The sequence below is a fragment of the Neovison vison genome, chromosome 11 (genome assembly GCF_020171115.1).
Source record: "Neovison vison isolate M4711 chromosome 11, ASM_NN_V1, whole genome shotgun sequence".
NCBI lineage: Eukaryota > Metazoa > Chordata > Mammalia > Carnivora > Mustelidae > Neogale > Neogale vison.
The window spans coordinates 157,272,330-157,297,546 of NC_058101.1; the positions used below are offsets into that span (position 1 = coordinate 157,272,330).

At 37.2% G+C, this 25,217-nt stretch overlaps 1 protein-coding gene across 1 annotated transcript in view; it reads right to left on the minus strand.

Annotated features, from left to right (window-relative positions):
- The window catches only part of GALNTL6 (polypeptide N-acetylgalactosaminyltransferase like 6), a 1,226,826-nt gene that overhangs the window by 117,449 nt on the left and 1,084,160 nt on the right, over nt 1-25,217 (minus strand). The window contains exon 8 of the mRNA XM_044225096.1: nt 4,034-4,151. Within this exon, the coding sequence (XP_044081031.1) occupies nt 4,034-4,151 (118 nt within the window). The remainder of the gene's footprint in view (nt 1-4,033; nt 4,152-25,217) is intronic.

A 25,217-nucleotide genomic window follows, 5' to 3' on the forward strand; every position in this document is an offset into this window, starting at 1 on the left:
CCGCACAGAACAAAGGTGACTGGGTAGTGTGTTACTCCTTCCAGAGTGGTTTTGAAATAGGCTTAGGGGCTCCCAGGTTTGTTAGATTCATTCTAGAACATAGGATAGCCACGATCATCTCACCTGGCATGTTTCTGCACAGCTGAAGCTAGTGGTCAAGGGCCCTTTCCTGACCACAGATGGCCCAAGAAATGCTGAATCAATGAGGAACCATGTTGGTAAGCTTCTAAGGGTAGAAAAGGGCAGCACAGACCAAAGTTAATGTTCTTCTACCTGGGTCTAAGCTTTATATCTCGTGCCAGAGAGTGTGATGAGATGAGGTCCCTGGGCTTCCTCCTAAATTTCTTGTGGGTGCCTGATTAGTCTGTATTGCTCATTTTTATTTTCCAGAAAGAGTCTTCTGCCATTGAAGGACAGATCTTTTGAAAATGCTAACATTTGGAATTTTATTTTTGGGGAATGGATGTAAAAAGGCGCTCAGAAAACTCAGAGACTCATAACTGTTTAATTATTTCAATAAGTTAAATGGTGGACAAGATGTAAGGGTGTGGGTTATCTCTTTTATGCCACACTATGCAGTCTGTTTTGGGTTCCTCTTTGTTTCCAGGTGCCATTCCAAACTGAGTACCTGGAACAAGGCCTGGAATAAATTAAATGCTCAATAAAAGCTTGTTGAATGACTGACTGAATGCTGCTTTCTCCTCCCTAGCAGCTGGCTAAGCCAGAGACATTTGAAATGTAGCTGGGTAATTTTGGTCATGTAGGAGTTCAGATTCATACTGAAAGAGAGTGAAGATTGGGCACACAGATCATTTCTCTAGAGAGCTCTTTCCCTCAACTGCTTCCTGAAAATTACACTTGTATTGGCTTTTATGTTATGGCACAAAATCTACTCATCTAGTCAGATGTTAGAAAAAGGAAAGAGATTTACAGAGAAAAAAGAAATTGAGGAGCACTCTTAACCAAAAAATGTTTGACCAAAAACTAAGCCCTTAATGTAAAGCAGAATTTTCCAGAAATAGTTTATTTAGAGATGGAACCTTGTCATAAACTGTGGTAAAATGATTCTCTGATTAAAGAGTAAACAGCAAGGAACGATGCCTGATAACCGACCATAGACAGAATTCTTTTGAACTGGAGTTTTTAAGTTCAACACTTAAAACAATGTCTATATTATGTATTATGGTGGAATTAGACTTGTAAACTCTTGGTTATCCATACATATTTCCTGAATCTCAAGTGCCAGCTAGTGTATCTCTTACAGTTCTTTGCCCTGAAAATTAATCATCATTTATGGACTATGTCCCAGAATGCAGATGTTTGATTTTTCTTTTCTTTTTAATACCATTTCACAGAATGAAGTGTGTACAATTCTCTTGATTCCTTTTACACGGAGAAAATTCTTCTTGCTTCAATGCAAATTCTACCAAAGCCTGTTTAAGTTTGTCCCGTCATGTTAGAAATACTAATAGGGAGGGACAGGAACCCCAAGGTCATCACACAATAGCAAGAAGAATGAAGGGATATGTCTGAAATGGGACCCTGTAAGAAAGAGCTGTTGCCAAAGAATCTGTCATTCCAACCAAACAACCTGGGGTAATTTAGTCCTGAACTTCCAGCGCTGTTGCCATGGTTTCTAGACAAAGACGACAGGGCTGTATTCCAATTATATCCTTCAGAATGACAGGTAACTGAAAAATAGGAAATGGGATAATAAAATCTCAGGTCACCCAGAAGAGGTGTGATAACTACAAGTGACACAGAAATGAGAGATGTACGTCTATGTTTGTTTAAGAAATGCTTTTGTGATTTAGAATGCAAATGTATATTGGGCAAGTCCTCCAGACTTTCCATAGCAATTTTATCCGTCATCCAGCTCCTTATTCAAAGCCAGGTGTCTCCCACTTAATAGAAATGTTCTTAATAACATTTTAAACTTAAGGAATCTGGGTGCCTGGGTAGCTCAGTTGGTTAAGGAACTGCCTTCAGCTCAGGTCATGATCTTGGAGTCCTGGGATCAAGTCCCACACTGGGGAGTCTGCTTCTCCCTCTGACCTTCTCCCCTGTCATGCTCTCTCTCACTTTCTCATTGTCAAATAATAAAATAAAAAGGAACCTGTGAATTAACAGTATTTAAGAGAAAAAAATCTTGAACAGCGAAAAGTAAAAAGGATTTCTTGAGTTCTGAAGATATAGCAATGTCATTTTCCCCCCTTAATGCTGGGGTCAAAGCTTATTCTCGGTTTTTCCCATTTGAAGGCATTTATTGCAAACTTTGCCCCTAGCTTTGAACCATGTTTGATAATCAGTGTTATTTTGCCAGAGTTTTCTCTTCTGTTATTGGCTGCAAGGAAGATCCTTGCCTTCTCAATGAGAGGAAATTTTATGTAGAGATCAAAGTGTTCACAATGAGCTCTAGAATGGTAGTGGTAGTATTAGTTCTGTATTCTCTGCAGTTAAGCAGAAATAGAGCATTTTTTTTAATCCCCAAAACAGCATTAAATAATTTACATAATCTTTAAAGTTTAAAACAATTTTTAATGTAGAGTCTTTAAAATATTAAGTCTCAGTATATTCACTTATAAAATGGAATAATCCCTATCTCTTAGAATCATGTCTTTAAATTAGATAATCTATATAAGGTCTTTAGCTCATACCAGTAAGTAATGTAGTTTTGTCATTGTTACTACGATTAAACTATCTTCTGTTGTATACATTGTGATAAATGTGAAGCTATTACTATCACAGAGAAACAAGCGAACAAAATTGTTAAATTTAAGGATTTAAAAACCACATATCCACAAAAAGTTTCTAAAGAAGTACTTTAGATGTGAGATTAGATGTGTTTGAATGATGGTGAAAAGAGCATGAATTTACTAAATGGTATTTCAAGGACTACTGCCTGCAGAGTGAGATGGAGGCTTCTAGATGGCCCGAAGCCTGCAATCATGCCTCCTGAGTTTTTCCTTAAAGATATTCATTTTTGACACTGTGAGGACAACATAACATTTTTGTCAACATATTGAATATAACTGTTAGGGTTTTATGAAGATCAGCTTTATCATTTTCTTTCTATGCATAAATTCGAAGAGTTTAGTTGGATCCTTAAGTTTGATTGTTACTGTATTCAGGATACATCTTTTTTTCCTCAGCAAGAATTGGTTTGATTTTATAATGGAAGTAATTAGGAAGAAATGATTTATTTAGTAAGAGATTTCTTATGATAAATCTTATGACATCAATCCATCTTCTGTATAAATAATGACAATAATAAAGAGAAAAAGAGAATGAATTTCTTTTCCTTCAGAGACTGCCTTTTCAAAAAAAATCATCTTGGAGGTTTGGACTAAAACCATTCACACAGTTTATTTTGCTTTGCTTGTCTGGTCTTCACATGTTGATGAATTCCTTTCATTCATAAACCCTGAAATTTGTATTCTATCCTATGTATGTACATATATGTAATAAAGTGCATAATTTTGCTGAGTATTTATGATTAAAGCAAGTAGAGACCTGGGCAACTTCAGATGAAAAGAGGTAAAAAATTCACATATTGTGGAATTATCTGAAAAATAGCCTTAATTTGTTATTCATATTTTGTTACTCTTCTGTTATTAAAATTTTGGAATAACTGGTTATGATAAAAATTTGAACCATTATTTCAAAAATAAATACAAAAGGTGAAAACTCCAGTAACCCAATTTCTTTTGTCTTCATTCTTTTCTCTAAATGTTCTAAGTGCTGTGGAAGGAGTGTTTTGTCTGTGGAGCAACAGCTTTGTGGGCACACCAAGGTTTCTGCCAGCAAATGGGATTTTGAGTTATTTCTTTAATGCCTTTCTTTATGGCATGGCTACACCTCACTGAAACATCAGAAGGAAGCAGCTTCTCTAATCCAAAATCTTACCTGGAAAGGTGACATATTTATTTTTGTTGTCACCTTACAACATAGGTCATGACACAGCATGATGACAACTCTACGGGAGTCATCAAAGTTATATAGACATTGCGTGGAGAGGGTCTCGGTAACTTACCTTAAAAGAGATTTCATATTGTTCTCCTCCCCAGATTTCTAAACCTGGATCATAGCCACCCAACTCCCAAAACCATTTTCGATCCACGGCGAAGAGACCTCCAGCCATAACAGGAGACCTGTGAAATGGACAAAATCATCTTTAAAGGACTATGGACACTTGCTTGGAAAAAATAATAAAAGCAAACCTCAAGATAAGTGTCAGTGATCAACACTATGATGCTTTTCAGCACTGGTTTTCTGTAGGTGGGTATAGGGTTCTGATTGGGTCTCTTGCTGCCCTTGGAATCCTCATGAACTTTTAACTTCACACTTCAGTTTCTAATGTGATTCATGTCCAGTAGAGTCACGCTTGCTGCATATATTTATCATTAGAGAGAAATACTTGACTGCTAGTGACTGATCTAGGGAGATGTCACTCAATTTTATGACTTCTCCTTAAGTGAAAGGAATCTTGTACTATCAGACAGATGAAAGTATAGAAAACACTCTTACAGGCAGTGTCTTTGATTTCATCTCTCAGTACGGATTCACCAAGAACTTCCCACACACAGGTCATGTCCATTTTACAGACCATGAGAAGGTCAGTAGAAAAAAATAACCAACCAGAATTGGTTATTTAGATTACAATGCCGAAGGTGGAATTTAAGCTAGGCCTTTTCACTGTAATTATATTATCCTATTAGGCTTTCTCTGCCTTTCTAAGAAATATCCCATTTGGTCAAATAATAGATTTCAAGTATTCCATTCCTGTTAGGACACACTGTAGTTTCATTGCTGTGTAATGAGATAATTTATAATCATTGGACCCTGTCCTAAAATTTTTGTTGTTTAAAGGTAGTTTAAAGGTAGCTCTGGTTTTTTTGAGCCCTCAGTATGTGCTGGGCTCTTGGCTAAAAGTTTTACTCAGTTCTTTTGAATCATCCTCACTACAACCCTGGGAATATCATTCCTATGTACTGTTTGAAGAAACAGGCAGAGGGAGTTAAGGACCAGTGGACTGGAGTTAGTGGTGGTCCTGGAGCTGGACCAGATCCTCTGATTTCTAAGCGTTTGAGCTCTTTACCGCGACATTATATCTGTTTCAGTGTTTGGGGGTTAAGGAGAGACGATTACTTAAAGGCAGATATAAAAAAAATTAAAGAATGCGTTTATGCAGACAAAGAAATCTATAAAAACACATTTTCAACATTGTTTTTATCATCATTTTGAAAAACTTTTGAAGTAAAGGATATTTATAAATAAAAATACAAGGCATTAAGGGTTGAAGATACACATTTTCAAATATCTATAAACATAATAGACATGCCAATTTACAGATCAACTAAAGACTTGCTCTGGGTAATGTTTTATGAGGCACTTGAGCAACATAAGCCTGGATTTCTTTGTGTGTTACATATTTCAAGTACTTTGTATATTAAAATGGTACTTGGTCTAATTACTTCCATTTAAGAGTACTTTTTAATGCGTAGACTCTGTGTAGATGGAAAGATTGCAAGGCAGGAAAGGGGATTATTATACCACCTGTGAAAGTGAGTAGGATTAAAAAAATAACCTGAAGTATCTTAGGCATTTTTTTTATTTTGTTTGAAATAAAAATCCTAGAATCAAATGTAACCTACTTTATCCCCCTCTCCCGCAGCCTAATCTTTTTCCATTTTCCACACACTGAATTTCAGAGCCGAATTACAACTGTAGCTGGAACAAATTAGGACTGAAACATGGATTCGGTGCAGCTCCCCCATGAACACACTACCATAGGTAACCCCTGTTTCCTCAGAGCTTGGGCCTAAGGGATCAGAACTTCTTGATTCTGTTCAAACTGAGCCACAAATGGAAAGATTGTAAGTCATACAAATGCAATCTCATTTGGTCATGGAAAATCTGAGACTAAAATGCCTTAAAATTTATGCTGTGCCGAATAAATTTCAAACCTAGAATTATCATAGATCTCAAATTACAGATAGTAGCAAGAGAAAGACATATATTGATTTTTTTGTTTATATATATATATTGTATGTAATTTGTTGGAAATACAGTATCTTGTTTTCCTAAGAAGTTTAAGAAAAAAAACTGTGTAGTGTTCTAGGTTAGTTTTAGATATAATAAAATGAATTCAAATGGATCCTTTTTATCTTCATTGATGTTTTTTTCCAAGCTCCAAATAAATTAATGTTTCCTATCTTGATTAATGTGAATGACTGGTAAGGAGCCAACTTTTCATTTATATATTTATTTCCTCATATTTGTCCATTAATCTTTTAAACAGCTTAATTGAGGTACAGTTGACATACAATGGATTGCATATATTTTAAGTATACAATTTGATGAATCTTGACTTACGTAGGTATACCACTGTGCAGGTATCACCATATTGAAGACTAGGAACATATTTGCCATCCCCCCAAGTTTTCTTATAGTCTCTCTCTTCTGACCTCATTCCCTTTGTCTAGGTTACTAATCTGCTGTTACTGTATAGTAGCTTGAGTTTCCAGAATTCTATATAAAAATCATATGATTTGTTTTCTTTTTCCAGGTCTGGTTTCTGTTATTCAGTATAATTATTTTTAGCTTCATCTATGTTTTGCATTTACTAATAGGTCATCCTTTTTTATTGCTGAGTAGTATTCCATTTGAATGACAATATCACAGTTTGATTATCCACTCACTTATTGGTGGACATTTGGATTGTGTCCAGTTTTGAGCTATTATAAACAAAGCTGATATGAATTTTGTTTCCTAGTCTTTGTGTGGACATATGCTTTGATTTCTTTCTTGATGAAATGCCTAGGAATGGAAAGACTAGATCATATGATGGGTATATGCTTAATTTTCAAAGAAATGGTCAAACTCTTTTTCAAAGTGGTTGTGCCATTTTTTATTCCCAGTAGTGGTGTTTGAGTTCCAGCTGCTACACATTCTCATCAATATTTGATATGGGCAGTCTTTTGAAGTTTAGTCATTATGATAGGGATATAATGGTATCTCAGAGTGGTTTTATTTTGTGGTTCCATGACGATTAATGATGTTGTGCATATTTCTGTCACTTCTCTCATTTTCCTTGTCAGTCTGGCTAGAGGTTTACTGATTTTATTGATCTGCTTAAAGAACTAGCTTTTGGTTTCATTGATTTTTCTCTGTTCTTTTCACTTATAGTTCATTGATTTCTCTTTGGTTTTTATTGTTTTAATCTTCTACTAACTTTGTGTTTAATTAGCCCTTCTTTTTCTCATTACTTAAGGTAGAAGCCAAGATCATTGATTTAAGAGGTTTTTTTCTAGTATAGGTATTTAGTACTATAAATCTTTCCTAAGCAGAATTCCACAAGCAATGATACGCAGTGTTCTCATTTTCATTATGTTCAAAATACTTCCTAACTTCTTTTTTTGTTTTCTTTCTTTGATCCATTAGGTATTTAGACATGTGCAATTTAATTTCCAAATATTTAGGGATTTTTAATTTATTTTCATTTTTATATTTATATTTACTTTATATTTTGTATTTATATTTATTTTCATTATTTTATTTTTTAAAGTTTTTTTTTAAAAGATTTTATTTATTTATTTGACAGAGAGAGAAAACACAAAGAAGGGGAGTAGCAGAGGGAGAGGAAGAAGCTGGCTCTCTGCTGAGAAGGGAGCCAGAAGTAGGGGTCAATCCCAGGATCCTGGGATTATGTCCTGAGTCAAGGCAGACATTTAACCTACTGAACCACACAGGTGCCTCTATTTAGGATTTTTTTTTTTTTTTTTTGGCGAGATTTTTCTGGTTACTGATTCTAATTTAATTTCACTGTGCTCAGAAAATATACTTCCTATGACTTGAATCCTTTCAAATTTATTATGACTTTTTAATGGCTCAGAATATGGCCTATCTTGGTAAATGTTTTGTCTACGCTTGATAAAAATGTGTATTCTGTTACTTTTAAGTGGAGTGGTCTATAAATATTTATCAGATAAATTTGGTTGATGGTGCTATTCAAGTCCTCTATATTTATTAATGTTCAGTTTCCTTGTTCTATTAATTAGAGAGAGGGATATTGTAATGTAGGACTATAATTCTGAATTTGTTTATTTCTCTGTGCTATTCTATGAGTTTTTGCTTCATGCATTTTGTAGCTCTGCTAATAAGTACATAAATGTCTAGGATGTTTATGTACTCTTGATGAATTAGCCTTATTCTTGTTATGAAGTGACTTTTAACATCTCTGGTAATATTCTTTGGTTTACCACTTCAGCTTTCTTTGGATATGTACTATTTAAACACTAATATTTATGACTTTTTAATTTTTTTACATTATTTTAAAAACTATTTGTGTCTTTAAAGTGGTTTTCTTGTTGGCAGCGTATACTTGCATGTTGCTAATTTACAATCTCTGCCTTTTAATTGGGTTATTTAGATCACTTACTTTTAATATGATTATTCATGTGGTTAAACCTTAATCTATCATCTTGTTTTTTTTTTTATTTGTCCCTTTTATTTATTTTTTAAAAAAATATTTTATTTATTTATTTGAGAGAGAGAAAAAGAGTGGTCATGAGGTGGGGGAGAGGGAGGAGCAGACTCCCCACTGAGCAGGGAGCCGGATGTGGGGTTCAGTCCCAGGACCCTGGGACCATGACATGAGCCAAAGGGAGATGCTTAACTGACTAACCCACCCAGGTCTTTTTCCATCTTTTTCCACTGAATGTTGCTCGTGATTCCATTTAATTTCCTTTTTGACTTAACAAAGACTCCTTGTTTTTTATTTAAGTGGTTGCTTTAGGGTTTATATAATACTTTTTTTTTTTTTTTAGATTTCATTTTATTTACTTGACAGACAGAGATCACAAGTAGGCAGAGAGACAGGCAGAGAGAAAGGGAAGCAGACTCCCAGCTGAGCAGAGAGCCTGATGTGGGGCTTGATACCAGGACCCTGGGATCATGACCTGAGCTGAAGGCAGGGGCTTTAACCCACTGAGCCACCCAGGCACCCCTCATACATGTTTATTTTTGATCATAGTTTATCTTCCAGTATATTGTACTACTGCACATATATTATAATAACCTTTTGATAGAATGCTTTCATTTTCCTTCCTCCAACCTTTGTACTTTGTTGTCTTATGGTTCCATGTGTTATACATCCCAGATTATATTATTATTATTTTTGTTTAAGCAGTCAATTATCCTTTAAAAAGATTTAAAAATAAAATTTCACATATATGAAATTATATTATGAACACCACTTTTGTTTCCTTAATTCTTTTGTGTAGACCCAGATTTCCAACCTTCCATCTTTCTGACTAGAGGACTTCCTTTACCATTTCTGGTAGTGGGAATTTTGATCTTTTGCATTTATCTACATTTTTAAAGACGTAGTCATCTTGTCATCTACATTTTTAAGGACACTTTAGTTGACTATAGAATATAGGTTAACAGCTTTTTTCTTTCAATCCTCTAAAGATTTTGCTTACTCTCTTTCTCATTTGCATTGTTTTCCATAGAAAATGTGTTATTTTTATCTTTGCTTTTCTGTTCATACTGAGTTTCTCCACCACTCCGACTTCTTGAGATCTTTTCTATGTCATTGGATTTGAAATATTATTTAAAACATGACACATGCTATATAATTTTCTTGGTATAATTATGCTTGGGATTACTTGAGTTTCTTGGATCTATATATATAGTTTTCATGAAATCTGGACAATTCTTGGGCATTATTTCTTTCAGTATATTTTTAAGTAAAGGATTTTATTTATTTATTTGACAGAGAGAGAGAAAGAGTACAAGCAGTGGGGAGCATGACAGAGGAAGACAGAGAAGCAGGCTCCCCACTAAGCAGGGAACCTGATGTAGGGCTTAATCCCAGGACCCTCAGACCATGATCTGAGCTGAAGGCAGATGCCTAAACCACTGAGCAACCTAGGTTCCCCTCTTCCAGTATTCTTTTTGTTTCTACTTTTTGTTCATATCTTCCAGAGACTCGAATTATACACTTTGTTTTCATAACTTCTCTTTTTGTGTTTCATTTTGGATGTTTTATCTTCCAGTTTACTTTTTTTTTTTTTTTGGTAACATCTAATCTGCTGATAACCCCATCTAAAGCATTTTTAATCTGACACCTTTTTTTTTACCTTTACGATTTTATTTTGCTCTTTTTATTTTTTTATGTCTCTGCTTAACTTTCTTCCTTTTTAAAAGAGATTTTATTTATTTACTTTACAGAGAGAGAGAGAGAGAGCGTGCGCAAGTGAGAGCACAAGCAGGGGAAGCAGCAGAGGGAGAGAGAGAAGCAGGCTCTCTGCTGAGCAGGGAGCCTGATACGGGGTTTGATCCCAGGACCCTGGATCATGACCTGAGCTGAAGGCAGATGCTTAACTGACTGAGGCACTGAAATGTCCCTCTGCTTAACTTTCTGAATATGTAGAACAGTTATGATGTCCTAAAGTCTTATCTGTTTACTCTTAGGTCTTCGTTTCCCTTAACTGAATTATCTACCCATTATGGGTCATATACAAGTAATTCTTTGCATATCTGGTAATTTTTTCATCAGTTTCTAGAAGTTTTACATTTTGAGGTGCTGGATATTTTGGTATTCTTTTGAATGTTTTGTTCTGGAATGCAGTTATATTACTTGAAAATAGTTTGACTCTTTTGGGATTTGGTCTTATAATTTATTAGGCAGGACTGTGGTAATGCTTAATCTAGGGCAAATTATTCACTACTCTAGGCCTTCTGTGTACTCTACTGAATGTGATACAAATCAAGTTTTTCAGTCTGGCTGGTGGGAACAGACACTATTCCAAGACTTGTTTGTTCTGGGCACTAGTCTTTCTAATTCCTTTGAATGATTTTTACTTTTTTGCTTTCCCCAATCTTGGGTTGTTCCTTCACACACATGCTCCTACCATTAATCTGCTGAATACTTAAGGGGTACAGATCTGTAGCTCTCTTCTCATGGTGTTCTGCCCTTGATATTGTAGCTGCCCCATTATGTTTCACATATTTTATGTCTTTTCAGGTGGGTGCGTAAATCTAACTCAAATTATTTCATCTTGTCCAGCTGTGGAATTTAAGAATTATCCATTAGTTTTTATTTAAAAAAATTTAAAAATATTTGTTTACTTATTTTGAATAGATAATATATTCACATGTTTATAAACATACTTGCTCCTACATCTATCCACTGTCACTCTATTTTCCTCACATAAACAACCATATTATTTCTTGGATGTCCTTTTAGAGCTGTTTTATGCTTATCAAAGAAGATACAGCTATTATTTGTTTTTTTCTTCATTTTCTATACAAATGGCTATATGTTATATGCATTGTTATTTCATTAAAAAATTGACCTAATTATTAAAAACTACCTTATACTTTTTAGTGATCATGTCACCCTTGTTCTATTTTTTTTTAACATCTGGCCATCATTACATTGTGCCTTTATATGTATATATATACTTGGTGAATATTTAGGTTATTTTCAAAATTTTGCTCTTTTGAAAAGTCTACAATGAATAACTTTGTACATACATCATTGTTACATGTGTGTGAATGTATCTGAGCATAAATTTCTGGAATTATATATCCTGGTTTGCTATAGAGAGTAAAAGTGTGCAAATTTATTTTCTTTTTTCATTACTGGAAGTTAAAAGTTTACATTAAGTTCTGTCCTAACCTGAAGCTTTAGTTCATGTTCCATTCCAGTCCAAGCCCAATGACTTTGAGCCTGATAAAATAAGAGTTAGAGAAGAGTAGCAATCCTACTGAGAAATTACAGCTTTATCATAAATTACTAGTATAAGCCAGTCTACAGATAAAGCTTATTAGGGACATGTCATAATTATGATAATATTTGGAGAGGAATTGTTGAAAAGCTTCATGGGGTAAATGATTAAAGAAAAAAGAAAGAAATGGAAAGAAGGGGGTGGTAAAGGATGGATTTGACACTAAGGAAGATGGTGTACAAAGGCCCTCTGGTAGGAGGGAACATAATAATAAGAAATGGAGGAAGGCTGGTCCTGGTGAAGCCAGAGTGTGAGGGGAGGATGCATGCAGAGTTCCTAGTGCAATGCTCACACAGAGTGGGTGCTAAAAATTCCTACAGGTGACATACATAAGCAATATTGCGGTAACACAAGAAATTGTCGATAAATAAATCAGTATTTGTTCTTCTCCTTTAATTACCACAACCCTTCTCATTTCAGGCATAGAGCAAGCCAGGACAGCAGGCTTGATGATTTTTGTGGCTTAAAAAGAAGAAGCTGTTAAAGATAAGAGCTTCTATTTTTAAGGGAGTCAAAGCAGCCCGAGGAGATCGTGCAAGATGTCCCAGAGAGGAAAGAAAGAGCTAGAAGCCACTGAGTCCGGGAGAGACAGAGACAACAAGGCCTCCTGTATGAGTCACATAGGGAAGTTATATCCCCTGAGCTGGGACTCAGCCTTGACAAACTTTATTTTGCATGAAATGAACAGAACTGCTGATTTGAAGGAACCAAATGGCTTGGACAGTAGAGGTCTTGGGGGCAACCCTGTGAACTGACAATTATGATCAGAAGGACTACTCTGATAATTTAGCTTGAATAAGATTCTAGAACCATTGCCCTCCCTGAAAACCTCCCTGAGCTTTTATGAGAAGAGAATGAATCTCTTACTAGTTTTGTGAAGGAGACTCAGAATGGGAGTTACATGGTTCTGCAGAAAATATAATATTGTTTTTGTTGTTCTTTTTTTTTTTAAAAGATTTTATTTATTCATTTGACACAGAGAGAGCGAGATCACAAGTAGGCAGAGAGGCAGAGAGGCAGAGAGAGAAAGGGAGTGAAGCAGGCTCCTTGCTGAGCAGAGAGCCCGATGTGGGGCTTGATCCCAGGACCCTGGGATCATGACCTGAGCCAAAGGCAGAGGCTTAACCCACTGAGCCACCCAGGTGTCCCCTCCCCCCCCCTTTTTAAACACATTTCCTGTTTCTTCTTTTTTTTTTTAGACTTTTTTAAATTGACATATAATGTATTATTTGTTTCAGGGTACAGGTCTGTGAATCATCAGGCTTACACAATTCACAGCACTCCCCATAGCACATGCCCTCCCCAATGTCCATCACCCAGTCACCCCATCCCTCCCTCCACTCTCCCCTCCAACAACCCTTTATTTGTTTCCTGAGATTAAGAGTCTCTTATGGTTTGTCTTCCTCCCCAAGTCTCATCTTGTTTGAAAATGTAATATTGTGATCTATTATGCTCAACTGAGGTTGTAGATGGAAATTCATACCCACCACACAATTACAAATTAACTTTGTGCCATGTTACACTGAGGCCAAGAGAAGAAAGTTGACTGTGTTCCTCACATTTCAAAGTTAAAAGATTTTAATGTGTCACATTATTTTCTCCTCAAAGGAAATGAAGAAGGAAGGTTTATTATTTTCAGCATGTTCTCATACTCTCTGTTTTCAATTATAAATATAATGCTAATTACTGGAAACTCTCCTCACTGGTCCTATTTCTTACAATCTCTCATTTGTTTATCTTCATATTCCTGATTTATTCCAAAATATTCTTACTGGTTTTGTTTCCCTGGAATGTTAATACACTGTAGACGTGTTCTAATGTGGTTCTCTGTCCCTATGACTTTTAACATCTTAATGTACTTTATGGGTATTCCTCATAATATCACAAATCAGGTCTTAAGTTTTGCTATTAACAAACACCCGTCCTCCTTGGGACATCTTTTAAAATTAATGTAAGCACGAAACAACATGTTCCTATTGAATATCCTTTATTCTTCAGGTTATAAAAATATAACTTTTGAATACTTAATAGAAATCAGTTTTTTATTTTATGCTAAGGCCACTGAATCAGGTAGTAAATATGCCTCCCTCCCTTTTTAAAAAAGGATTTTATTTATTTATGAGAGAGAGAGAGAGACAGACAGACATAGAGAGCACGAGAGGGGAGAGGTCAGAGGGAGAAGCAGACTCCCTGGCAAGCAGGGAGCCCAATGTGAGATTTGATCCTGGGACTCCAGGATCATGACTTGAGCCACAGGCAGTTGCTTAAACAACTGAGCCACCCAGGCACCCAATTTGTTCCCTTTTTACCTATGGTAGACTAGTTTACTGTTCTACATCAATTTTTGTATTCCAAAATCTGCTGACTTTAAATTTATGAGGCTATGGTATGAAAGTATATTAAACCATTTTTTATTTGGCACCCATGGAAAAAAAATCTTCATGTTTTCATTTGCAAATGCATTTTTCCAAGTGTACATTTAGTTGTTTTTGCTAAACCAGGATGTAGTTCTTAACGCACTGTAGCCTTACCCTGTGATTCCAACTGCATTCTGAGGGGTCGGAAGCCTCCTATTGTTCTCCATTTCACAAGTTGACTCTTTTCCCCATATGTGAAAAACATGGTGGAGCTTTAATAAACTTTTCCCATAAATTATTGCCTACTTTCTCACATTTTCAGACAACAAGCATTATTTTAAATTTTAGTGCATCTCATGAGCCTTTTGAGGGTCTAATAATAAAAAACCCCATCACACTGAAAGATGAACACACATAAAAATTTATTTTTAAAATTTACTAACAATTAAAACTTAGGTCCAGAAATCTAAAGGAATTCTTCAATCTGGCCTCAGAAAATAAACTGGCTCTCAATTTCCATTCATTTTAAGTGGCTGCAGTGAGTATTCTGGACATGTGGGCTGCAATGTGAATTTGATCAGAAATGAAATGGCACAATTTCCCTCTGGACTCAATCAAGCCAAGTCAATCAACACAGAGCTGAACCACATAATTTTCAATTATGTAACTAGAAATTTTTAGTTGGCCCATGACTCAACAATTACAGAACAATTACAGCTAAAATATAATTATTTTCAGCTAGAATTCAATTGTTGAGTAAAATGATATTGCAGATTAAAACATAATGTTTTTTCTAACAATTTTATTCTTTTAAGTATTAATTCATTACTTAATTAGAATTTTTAAAAGAATAAATAATTACCGACAAATTCATTTGTATAATTTGTCTATAAAAATTTCTTTTTGGATGTAATTTCCTTACCTTTTTTTTTGTGTAACAAGGGTCATATGGGTGAGGGAGGAATGTGACCTTTCTGTCACATTCTGCAAGGAGGTAGTCACTCTAGGGGCAAAAAATGAATTAGGTTCTGGGCTGGGAGAAAGAAGTCCTTTTTGGAAGAGGAGGATGCAGAAATGGAGGGGAAATTTGATTACAATTGTAGAAAGCTTTGCTTTCTCCTAACTTATGCACCTTGGGATGATGTATGAATAATGGGAGAAATGGCTCCGATATGTGCAAGCTGAAAGAATTAAGTAAAGGAGCTCAACATTTAGCACCCAGGCCTATGCCTAGAGCCAGCAGAACTAAGCTGAGATTTTCTCTGTGCTCTGCTGTCAAAGGAATTCCTACTGGACCAGTGACTTGATCTATGCCTTAGCATAGTTGTATTTCTTACTTCTTCCATTAGGCGGCACTAGAGTGCCAGACTTAAAGAATATGTATATGTATGTATTGAAAAGTAACACAACAAACAAAATGGTAATCTCAGATTTGTTAAATATGAATACTAAGTGACATTTGACTTTATGCTAGATTGTAACAATAATGGTTTCCCAGTGAATCACGGTTTCTTGTATCCATGTCCTTGTGTGGTACATTACCATTGATTTCCTTGGCTATATGACTTGGTTTAGGTAACATCCACAAAGGTGGTCCAACAAAAGTGGGCTTTGCCCACCGGAGGTTTGCCCTCTCCCACTTTTTCGAGGAAGCTGCGACCATGTGAAGAAGCCTGGCTAACCTGTTGAAGACACATGGTCCTGGTGATGATTAGCACCAACTACTAGATAAGTGAGGCCATCTTAGACCATCCAGCTCCAGGTAAGTCATCAGATGACTACTGCCACGTAAGTAATCCCAGACATAGGGTGGCCAACTGTTCTGACCAACTGTTCTGTTTTGGCTGAGACTACGGAATTTCTGGGATGTTGGAGTTTCAGTGCTAAAACTGGGACAATCCCAAGCAAACCAAGACAAGATGTTCATCCAAGTTGGATGAGATGAGCAGAAGAATCAGTGAAGCTTAGTCTCAAATTCTGAACTTCAGCACTGTGACTCAACAATATATTTGCTGTTTTAAGCCACTAGGTTCTGAGATGGTTTGTTAAATGCAACCATAGACAGCTGATTCACTTTGAATTCCAAGCTCTTAAAGAGGACCTATTTGCAATTCTGTTAAGCTGCTGGTAATGACAATAATTTTTGATACAGACAAGACTATGGTTAGTTTTCTGATTTTTGAGGTCTAACATAGGCTTATTTTTTTGTATTATTTTTTAAAGTTATCTCCACTAGCACCCTAGGGTGTGTTAGCAAGCATAACTGGATTTTAGAGCTATTCATAATGAAAGCCAAAGCCTTTTCTAAAAAAAAAAAAAAGAAGAAAGAAAAGAAAGGAAAAAGCATTTCTGTATTTCTAGATTTACAAATGCAAATATTAATGTTTAGAAAAGTGTTAGTAGTAGAAAAGGAATAACGGCTAATTTGTTATCCAAGAGCAGGTGGCAGAATTACAACTTTTTCTGCTTTTTGGATAAAACGAGAAGGAAAATAAAATTATAAATCATAGTATGAATTTTGTACTATATTGTGCCATGACTTATAATTTTGTTTTCATCACAAACATGAACACAATATAATACAATGTAATGGTTTAAAAGGTTTTATAAAATTGAAAATACTTTGGCTGCTTTTTAAAAACATTTAGAATAGTAGACTCCCCTGTAAAAGGCTATAGAGTTCATAAAAGGGGAAATCTTGTGTATGTCAGTACAAATTACACAGGGTATTTAACTGAATGTAGTCTTAGGAAGAAGGTGATGGCCTTGCTTTGGTGTTCCAATGAGCTGGTAGTTGTGACGTTGCTCAGAATACTGCTGCCTCGGTATTTTCAGAGGTTGCTACTGATATAACATGAGATGAAATTGAAAACTCCGGATGTTGAAAGGCTACATCAACAACTGTCTCACTAGGTATCAGAGGAGAATGGCTAAATATTTTTTTAGTCTTAGTCTTATGTGACCAAGACACTGGGTCCCTCAACTATTCTTCTGTGGATTAAAATGGTGTGTGTGTGTGTGTGTGTGTGTGCATGCACGCGCTTATGTATGTGCGGATTGAAGACCTCCAAGAATGGGCACCAGAGTGATTGGTTCAAAACACCATTCCTCATTCCTGCAGTGAGTGTGTGGATGGATTTACCTGTGAGGGTACAACAGCAATATCCTAGTCATCCTGGACCTTAAATAGGTGCATGCTAAATAATATAGTGGGACCACCTACACTCTACTTCTCCAGATGCAGAATACACCTGGTTTCCCCCAGTGCAAATCTCTTCAACAGTGTCTGGGGACAAATAAAATGTAAATGCGATGACTTCTTAAGTCACTTGCTGTTCATTTCTCTCTTTGATCTGTGTGAGAGATTGAAGCCAAGGTATAGTTTTGGGTTTTTATACTCCAAAATTACGTTCTCAGTTACACTTGTCCTGTAATTCTAATTGGATCCATTGATTTTGAATTTTTTAAAAAAGATTTATTTATTTATTTATTTGAGAGATTGAGAGAGAGAGAGAGAGAGAGAGCAGGGGGAGGGGTAGAGGGAGAAGTAGAAGGAGAGAATATTTAGCAGACTGTCCTCTTAGCACAGAACCTGGCATGGGGCTTGATCTCATGACTCTGAGATCACTATCTGAGTTGAAACCAAGAGTCAGATGATTAACTGAGTCACTCAAGTGCCCCATTCATTTCTAATTTCTAAATGGTCCCAGGTTTTAGTCATGGCTTCATATCACATATAAGGATCATGACCATGGTGATCATTTCAGTTATTAATGGTCTCCTTATGTGATCTAAACAGCTTAAGTTTTCCCTGCCTGAGGGGACAAATGAGGTCATGTTAACGCTAATAATCAGATTATAGTGGTCTTCCAAAAGTCTCTGGGTCCATCTGTCTGCCTACCAGGTTTCCCCCAGCTCTCTGGGAGCCGTTGGGGATGTCAGTTGTGTGCTTCAGAGCAAGTCTGCCTGTGTTTTTTTACTCCAGCACGTGAGGTCACTTTTTGCTACTTCACCTGTCTTCAGTTTCATTCTTGAGGAAGCTGCTCTGCAGGCATGGTCATCCTCTGCTGGTGGTTCCCTTAAATGAGGTCACTTGGGGGAAAGTTGCCCTAAGACCTAGGCCTGTCCCTGTCCTTGAGCTCCAAAACCACATCGCTCATGCTGAGTTTCACAATGTCTCTGGACCACGCAAGTCGTTCTTCTTCTGAAATTAACCTTGCTCTCCACAGCGGTTCCTGAGCAGTCTCTCAGACTAGACATGGGGAAGATGCCAATCCAACACCTTAAGACTCTACTGCCTTTTTACTCCTCTTTGTTTCCCAAACTCTTCTGCTATGGTCTGAATGTTTGTGTCCCTCACAAAATTTGTATGTTGAAACCAGACCCCCAAGGTGATAGTGTTGGGAGGTGAGACTTACGGGAGGAGCTTCGGTCATAAGGCAGACTCTTCATGAAGGGGATTTGCATTTCTCATAAAAGAGGCCCAAGAAAGCTCCCTTGCCCTTTCCACCATGGGAGGACTTGGTGAGAAATCTGCAGTCTGCAAGCTGGAAGACAGACTTCAACCAAACCCGATTATGCCGGCAGCCTGATGGACTTCCAGCCTCCAGAGCTGTGAGACATACATTTCTTTTGTTTACAAGTCACCCAGTCTATGGTATTTTGTTACAGCAGTCCAAATGGACTAGGACATCTTTTCTCTTTCTTTAGCTTAAACCCCTACACACCTCGCCTCACCCCGACGTCTGCCGCCCCAGCTCTGTAGCCACTCTGTCATCTGCTCAGCAGCCCAGCTGGGCTCAGCAAAGGCACTCTGCTTCTCTTACATAAGACACAGATCAGATTTCATAACATTTAATAACATTGCCAGATTAATATGGCAGTCGTTCATAACACCATAGCCCTCCTGTTTTCTGCCTTGTCCAACATGACCTTCATCTTTTCCTAAAAGGCATATTTTGGTGTAGCTGTGCCCTCAGATCCCCACACAGTGTTGATGAATGCACATCACTTAAGTTCCTCATCACAGCTCCATTCTAGGCTACGAGGTTTCCTCATACTCCACCATCCACCATTGGAAGGATCCCCCTCATTGCTCCCTCCGCCTCATTCAAGCACTCATGCTCCCATCAACACCAACATCAAAAGGAACATAATAATAATCTGAAATGGCAGTGAAAATCACTTATTTTATCAGTAAAGGAGACTATTCAGAGCTAAAAATCCCAAGTGCAGAGTGAGGAGCCTTTCTTTTTGGATACAAATATAACTTTTCATTCAAGGGATAAATGCTAGTTATTAAAATCCAAGCATGGATGAAACTGCAGGAAAGCTTGTTTTATGCTTCATTGATTTAATAAACATTTGAGAGTTTCTTCTTATGAAAACATTACCCCTTCATCTCAGTAAAGAATGCAAAATATGCTTTTTCTCTTAGGCAGTGATTGCAGCTCAAAAGCAATTTTTCTTTCATTTCCTAGCATTTTATATCAAACTAAAATTGGCTGTAATGGCATGGATCTTTAATACCTCTTACCAAAACTTTACCTTTTAATAAATTAACATGTACATTTACCCCCTGCTTATGACCTCAATTCCTTAAAAACAAAACAGAGCAAAGCAAACAGGGATTGAAGAGAAGAAGTGTTAAACAAAAAGGTTATAATTCCATGCTCTTGAATCGGAAGAATAAACATTGTTAAAATGTCTATACTGCCTAGAGCAATCTATACTTTTAATGCCATTCCGATCAAAATTCCACCGGCATTCTTCAAAGAGCTGGAGCAAATAATCCTAAAATTTGTATGGAATCAGAAGAGACCCCGAATCGCTAAGGAAATGTTGAAAAACAAAAATGAAGCTGGCGGCATCACCTTACCTGATTTCAAGCTTTATTACAATGCTGTGATCACCAAGACAGCATGGTACTGGCATAAAAACAGACACATAGACCAGTGGAACAGAGTAGAGACCCCTGATATGGACCCTCAACTCTATGGTCAATTAATCTTTGACAAAACAGGAAAAAATATACAGTGGAAAAAAGACAGTCTCTTCAATAAGTGGTGCTGGGAAAACTGGACAGCTATATGTAGAAGAATGAAACTCGACCATTCTCTTACACCGTACACAAAGATCAACTCAAAATGGATAAAAGACCTCAATGTGAGACAGGAATCCATCAGAATCCTAGAGGAGAACATAGGCAGTAATCTCTTCGATATCAGCCACAGCAACTTCTTTCAAGATACGTCTCCAAAGGCAAAGGAAACAAAAGCGAAAATAAACTTTTGGGACTTCATCAAAATCAAAAGCTTCTGCACAGCAAAGGAAACAATCAAAAAAACAAAGAGGCAACCCACGGAATGGGAGAAGATATTTGCAAATGACAGTATAGACAAAAGGTTGATATCCAGGATCTATAATGAACTCCTCAAACTCAACCCACACGAAACAGACAAACACATCAAAAAATGGGCAGAAGATATGAACAGACACTTCTCCCATGAAGACATACAAATGGCTATCAGACACATGAAAAAATGCTCATCATCATTAGCCCTCAGGGAGATTCAAATTAAAACCACATTGAGATATCACCTTACACCAGTTAGAATGGCCAAAATTAACAAAACAGGAAACAACATGTGTTGGAGAGGATGTGGAGAAAGGGGAACCCTCTTCCACTGTTGGTGGGAATGCAAGTTGGTGCAGCCTCTTTGGAGAACAGTGTGGAGATTCCTCAAGAAATTAAAAATAGAGCTTCCCTATGACCCTGCCATTGCACTCCTGGGTATTTACCCCAAAGATACAGATGTCGTGAAAAGAAGGGCCATCTGTACCCCAATGTTTATAGCAGCAATGGCCACGGTTGCCAAACTATGGAAAGAACCAAGATGCCCTTCAACGGATGAATGGATAAGGAAGATGTGGTCCATATACACTATGGAGTATTATGCCTCCATCAAAAAGGACGAATACCCAACTTTTGTAGCAACATGGACGGGACTGGAAGAGATTATGCTGAGTGAAATAAGTCAAGCAGAGAGAGTCAATTATCATATGGTTTCACTTATTTGTGGAGCATAACAAATAGCATGGAGGACAAGGGGTGTTAGAGAGGAGAAGGGAGTTGGGGGAAATTGGAAGGGGAGGTGAACCATGAGAGACTATGGACTCTGAAAAACAATCTGAGGGGTTTGAAGTGGTGAGGGGGTGGGAGGTTGGGGTACCAGGTGGTGGGTATTATAGAGGGCACGGATTGCATGGAGCACTGGGTGTGGTGAAAAAATAATGAATACTGTTTTTCTGAAAATAAATAAATTGAAAAAAAAAAACAAAAAGGTTATAACTATCATTTATCCAAAATCTGGATAAAAATATCATCTTATTTTCTGCTCTAGGTCAAGCCTACCCACAAAAAAGTTTCATCTAACTCTGGATGGCAGGAGAGAAAAGGACTGTCTTCACCATGCTCAGTGTCTGTTCTCATCTCTTCCTCTCACATTCTATGGCAGTTTTCAGACATGTTCATAGGCTCTTGGACCCTCTTCCCATTGAGAACTGTCTCTGTCCTTAAATCTAGTTAGGATTATGGAAGGTGGCCGAATGAACACCCTGTGACTTCCAAGATGGTTTGTTTGAGGTGGTCACAGAGACCACCTCATTTTTATTGTGTTCATCGGAGTCCTTTGATCTTGGAGCTCTGAGCTACCATGTGGGAAATTCAGCCCATGCTGAAGTCACGGGTATCGGAGGAAGTCATGTCACATAGAGAAGCCATGTGGAGGCACTTTGTTCCCTTTCTTGCTTAAGCAAGTTTGAAATGTCCTTTGATCTTGACAAACGTTCTTTTTCCTAACTTCTGAGATGTTTGTTTTAGAATAGATCTTTTAAAAAATTATGCTCATATCCCAACTTAGTAATCTTTCAAAATAACAAGAAATTAATACTTTTTAAAAAAATGGAAGGTTTTATTAATTTAATTAACTTATTAATTAAAATTTTAAATAAATTTTATTTATTTATATTTAGAGGGGGGAGGGGCAGAGGGAGAGAAATCCTCAAACAGCCTCCCCACTGAGCACAGAGGCCGATAGGGGGCTTGAGACCCTGAGATCATGACCTGAGCCGAGGTCAAGAGTCAGATGCTTAACCTACTGAGCAATCAAGGGGTCTCATAAGAAGTTAATTCTTAGCATCAAATCCATGTCATACTATCTATTGCTATGTAACAAGCTACCTCAAAACTTAGTGATATAAAGCGGGTAATATTCAGAACATATTTACACTAAAATTATTTGCTATTTATCTAAATTTTGAATTTAACCAAGCATTCTGTATTTTATCTAACAGTCCTAAGATATAAAAAGATGCCTTCTTACAGTGTTCATATGTCAACATATGTCATATGTCACCACCAGGAAAGGAATTTGGTGGGCTTTTTTTGGACAAGGTGTCTGCCCTTTGCATAGAATGAGGTGGGATGTAGTTCACATCTATGGCTAATGCGGCAGGGTTTATTATCAGAAGGGAGTATGGGAAAACTTTCTGGGTTGCCACAATCTACTATACACTCATTAGTATTTCATTCTTACCTTGATCACTGGAGAAATAAGACAGAATTGTGGACTTAGGTAACTATTGGACTGATTGGGAAATGCTCTGTAGTTCCAGAGGTAAAGATGATTATCTATATTGGCTTTTGTAACATTGATTTTATAGGATGTTGTCTTAGTTCAGGCTGCCCTCATAAAGTACTACAGAGTAAGTGGCTTACGAATCACAGAAAATTATTTCCCATGGTGCCAGAAGCAGGGTGTTTGAGATCAGGGTACCAGCATGGCTGCGTTCTAGTGAGGACCGTCTTCCTGGTTGCAAACTGCCTACCTCTCACATCCTCACACAGCAGAGCAGGGCTGGAGAGTTCTCCAGGGACTTTTTAAGAAATAAGAACACTAATCTCATTCATGAGGGTTCTGCCCTGATGACCTAATTACATCCCAAATTATATCCCAAAGGCCCCAGTTCCTAAAACTATTACAAAGGGAGTTAGGTTTACAACATATGAATTTTGTGGGGACCAAACATTTAGTCCGCAACAGATACTGATTTGCCAGGTTTTTTTTGTTTTGTTTTGTTTTAATCAGCCACCTAATAGATGACCAAGGAGGATGCTGAAATTGTCTACTCATTTGCAGTTCAATGAAACAATTACTGAGAATGTAAATTTAAGGTACTGAATATGGGATGCAAGATTGAGTAGTAATCTTTCTGTCCCTGAAGGGGACCCTTAGATCATGACCTGAGTGAAACGAAGAGTTGGATGCTTAACAGACTGAGCCAGTCAAGCTGTCTCTTGACCCTTAACCTCTGAAAGCAACCCGGGAAATGAGTTCTGAAAGTGTTTCTTGTAGTTACTCTTCAGAATGATTTCTTGGAGCTAAAAATGTGCTCTTCTTTCTTGCAGGATGACTTATTTAGGTGAATATTTCAGCATTTTTCTTTCTTTAAGATGTCACCATATTGTAGTCTATCTTAGCATTGTAAAGGAGATGTAGGATTTAAACACCTATTTAGATATCAGTGGTAAAATAGAAAATCTTAAAATAATCGAGATGAACAGAAGGCAATTAGAATAAACTCTTAAAAATTTGTGCTAATTAAGGGAAAGGTCGGTCAAAATTCATTAAGAATCAAAAGTGTAAGATACTCTTTTCATTCATAGTCTTACCTTAAAAATAATGAGAAGAAAAAAATGAGCTGTTTTTTCCACTATCACATAATTGTTTCCTATTTCTGTTCTGCAAATTATCACAGAGGATACATGCAATCAAAACTCTATTTTAGCTCCCACAACCGACAAATATCTGTGTTACGATGGCAGAAATGAATCACAGAATACCTCTGTATTTTTTTGTTTAGAAGAAACTAAACTTTATCAGCCACTCTTAAAAGGCCATTGAGAAATAATTTTATCACTTGCTCTGAGGGGCAATTTGGGCATTACCGCCAAGTTTTCCACACAGGATGTAAGAGATGCACACCAGGGGGCGCCTGGGTGGCTCAGTGGGTTAAAGCCTCTGCCTTTGGCTCAGGTCATGATCTCAGGGTCCTGGAATAGAGCCCCACATGGGGCTCTCTGCTCAGCAGGGAGCCTGCTCCCCCCACCCCCGCCTCTCTGCCTGCCTCTCTGCCTACTTGTGATCTCTGTCTGTCAAATAAATAAATAAAATCTTAAAAAAAAAAAAAAAGAGATACACTCTAGACATGTGCACAAATGAAAGGAGAGCAGAGTCAGAGACAACAGACACTACTCTTCCCTCTGTTGGGTTGGAAACCATGAACATGAAGGCAGAAATATACACCTGCAGAGACTATGTTTCTCTTGCTGATAAAATATGACAAAAAAATGAAGGAAGGTGAATCAGTACACCAGCATCTACAGAGTTTCTGTGTTGGGACCATTTCTTGCTTGGGAAGACGGAGACATAGGAGGACAAACTCCAGGAGGACTCACAGACCTGTTCCTGTCAAGACACGTCCATCACACAGAGGGGAGCCTCTCGAACCACATAAAGAGATGTTGAACTAACTGGGAGGCCAGTCTGAATGTTCAGGAACCTGGGGAGATCAGATAAAGTCCTCATCTCCAGAGAAGGTGAGCCAGCAAATGAAACACTGTGGGCCTAAAACAAAAATGTTTGGAAATCCTTTGTAGGAATATTCAACTTTAATGTCAGTATAGAAATGTACCCCCATTTCCCTTGCATCTTTTGAAATTGGTTTTATGGACCCAGAGAATACCATGCATGTTCACATGGAATTTATTTCATGAGCGTCTCTGAGTGTTCTCTTGTTTTCATCTTGGTCATTTTCCTCTAGCAATCCTGAGATGAATTTATCATGTAGCTATAATCAAGTTAAAGATTTGTCATCAGTAAACCAGGTATTTTTGTCACAGGTGTAGCCTGAACTTTTTTTTTTTTTTCAGCCTGAACTTTTTAATTATCCCTAAAGCCAGAGCAGAACCTGTCTTGTGCTGTAACTCCCACTGTCCTGT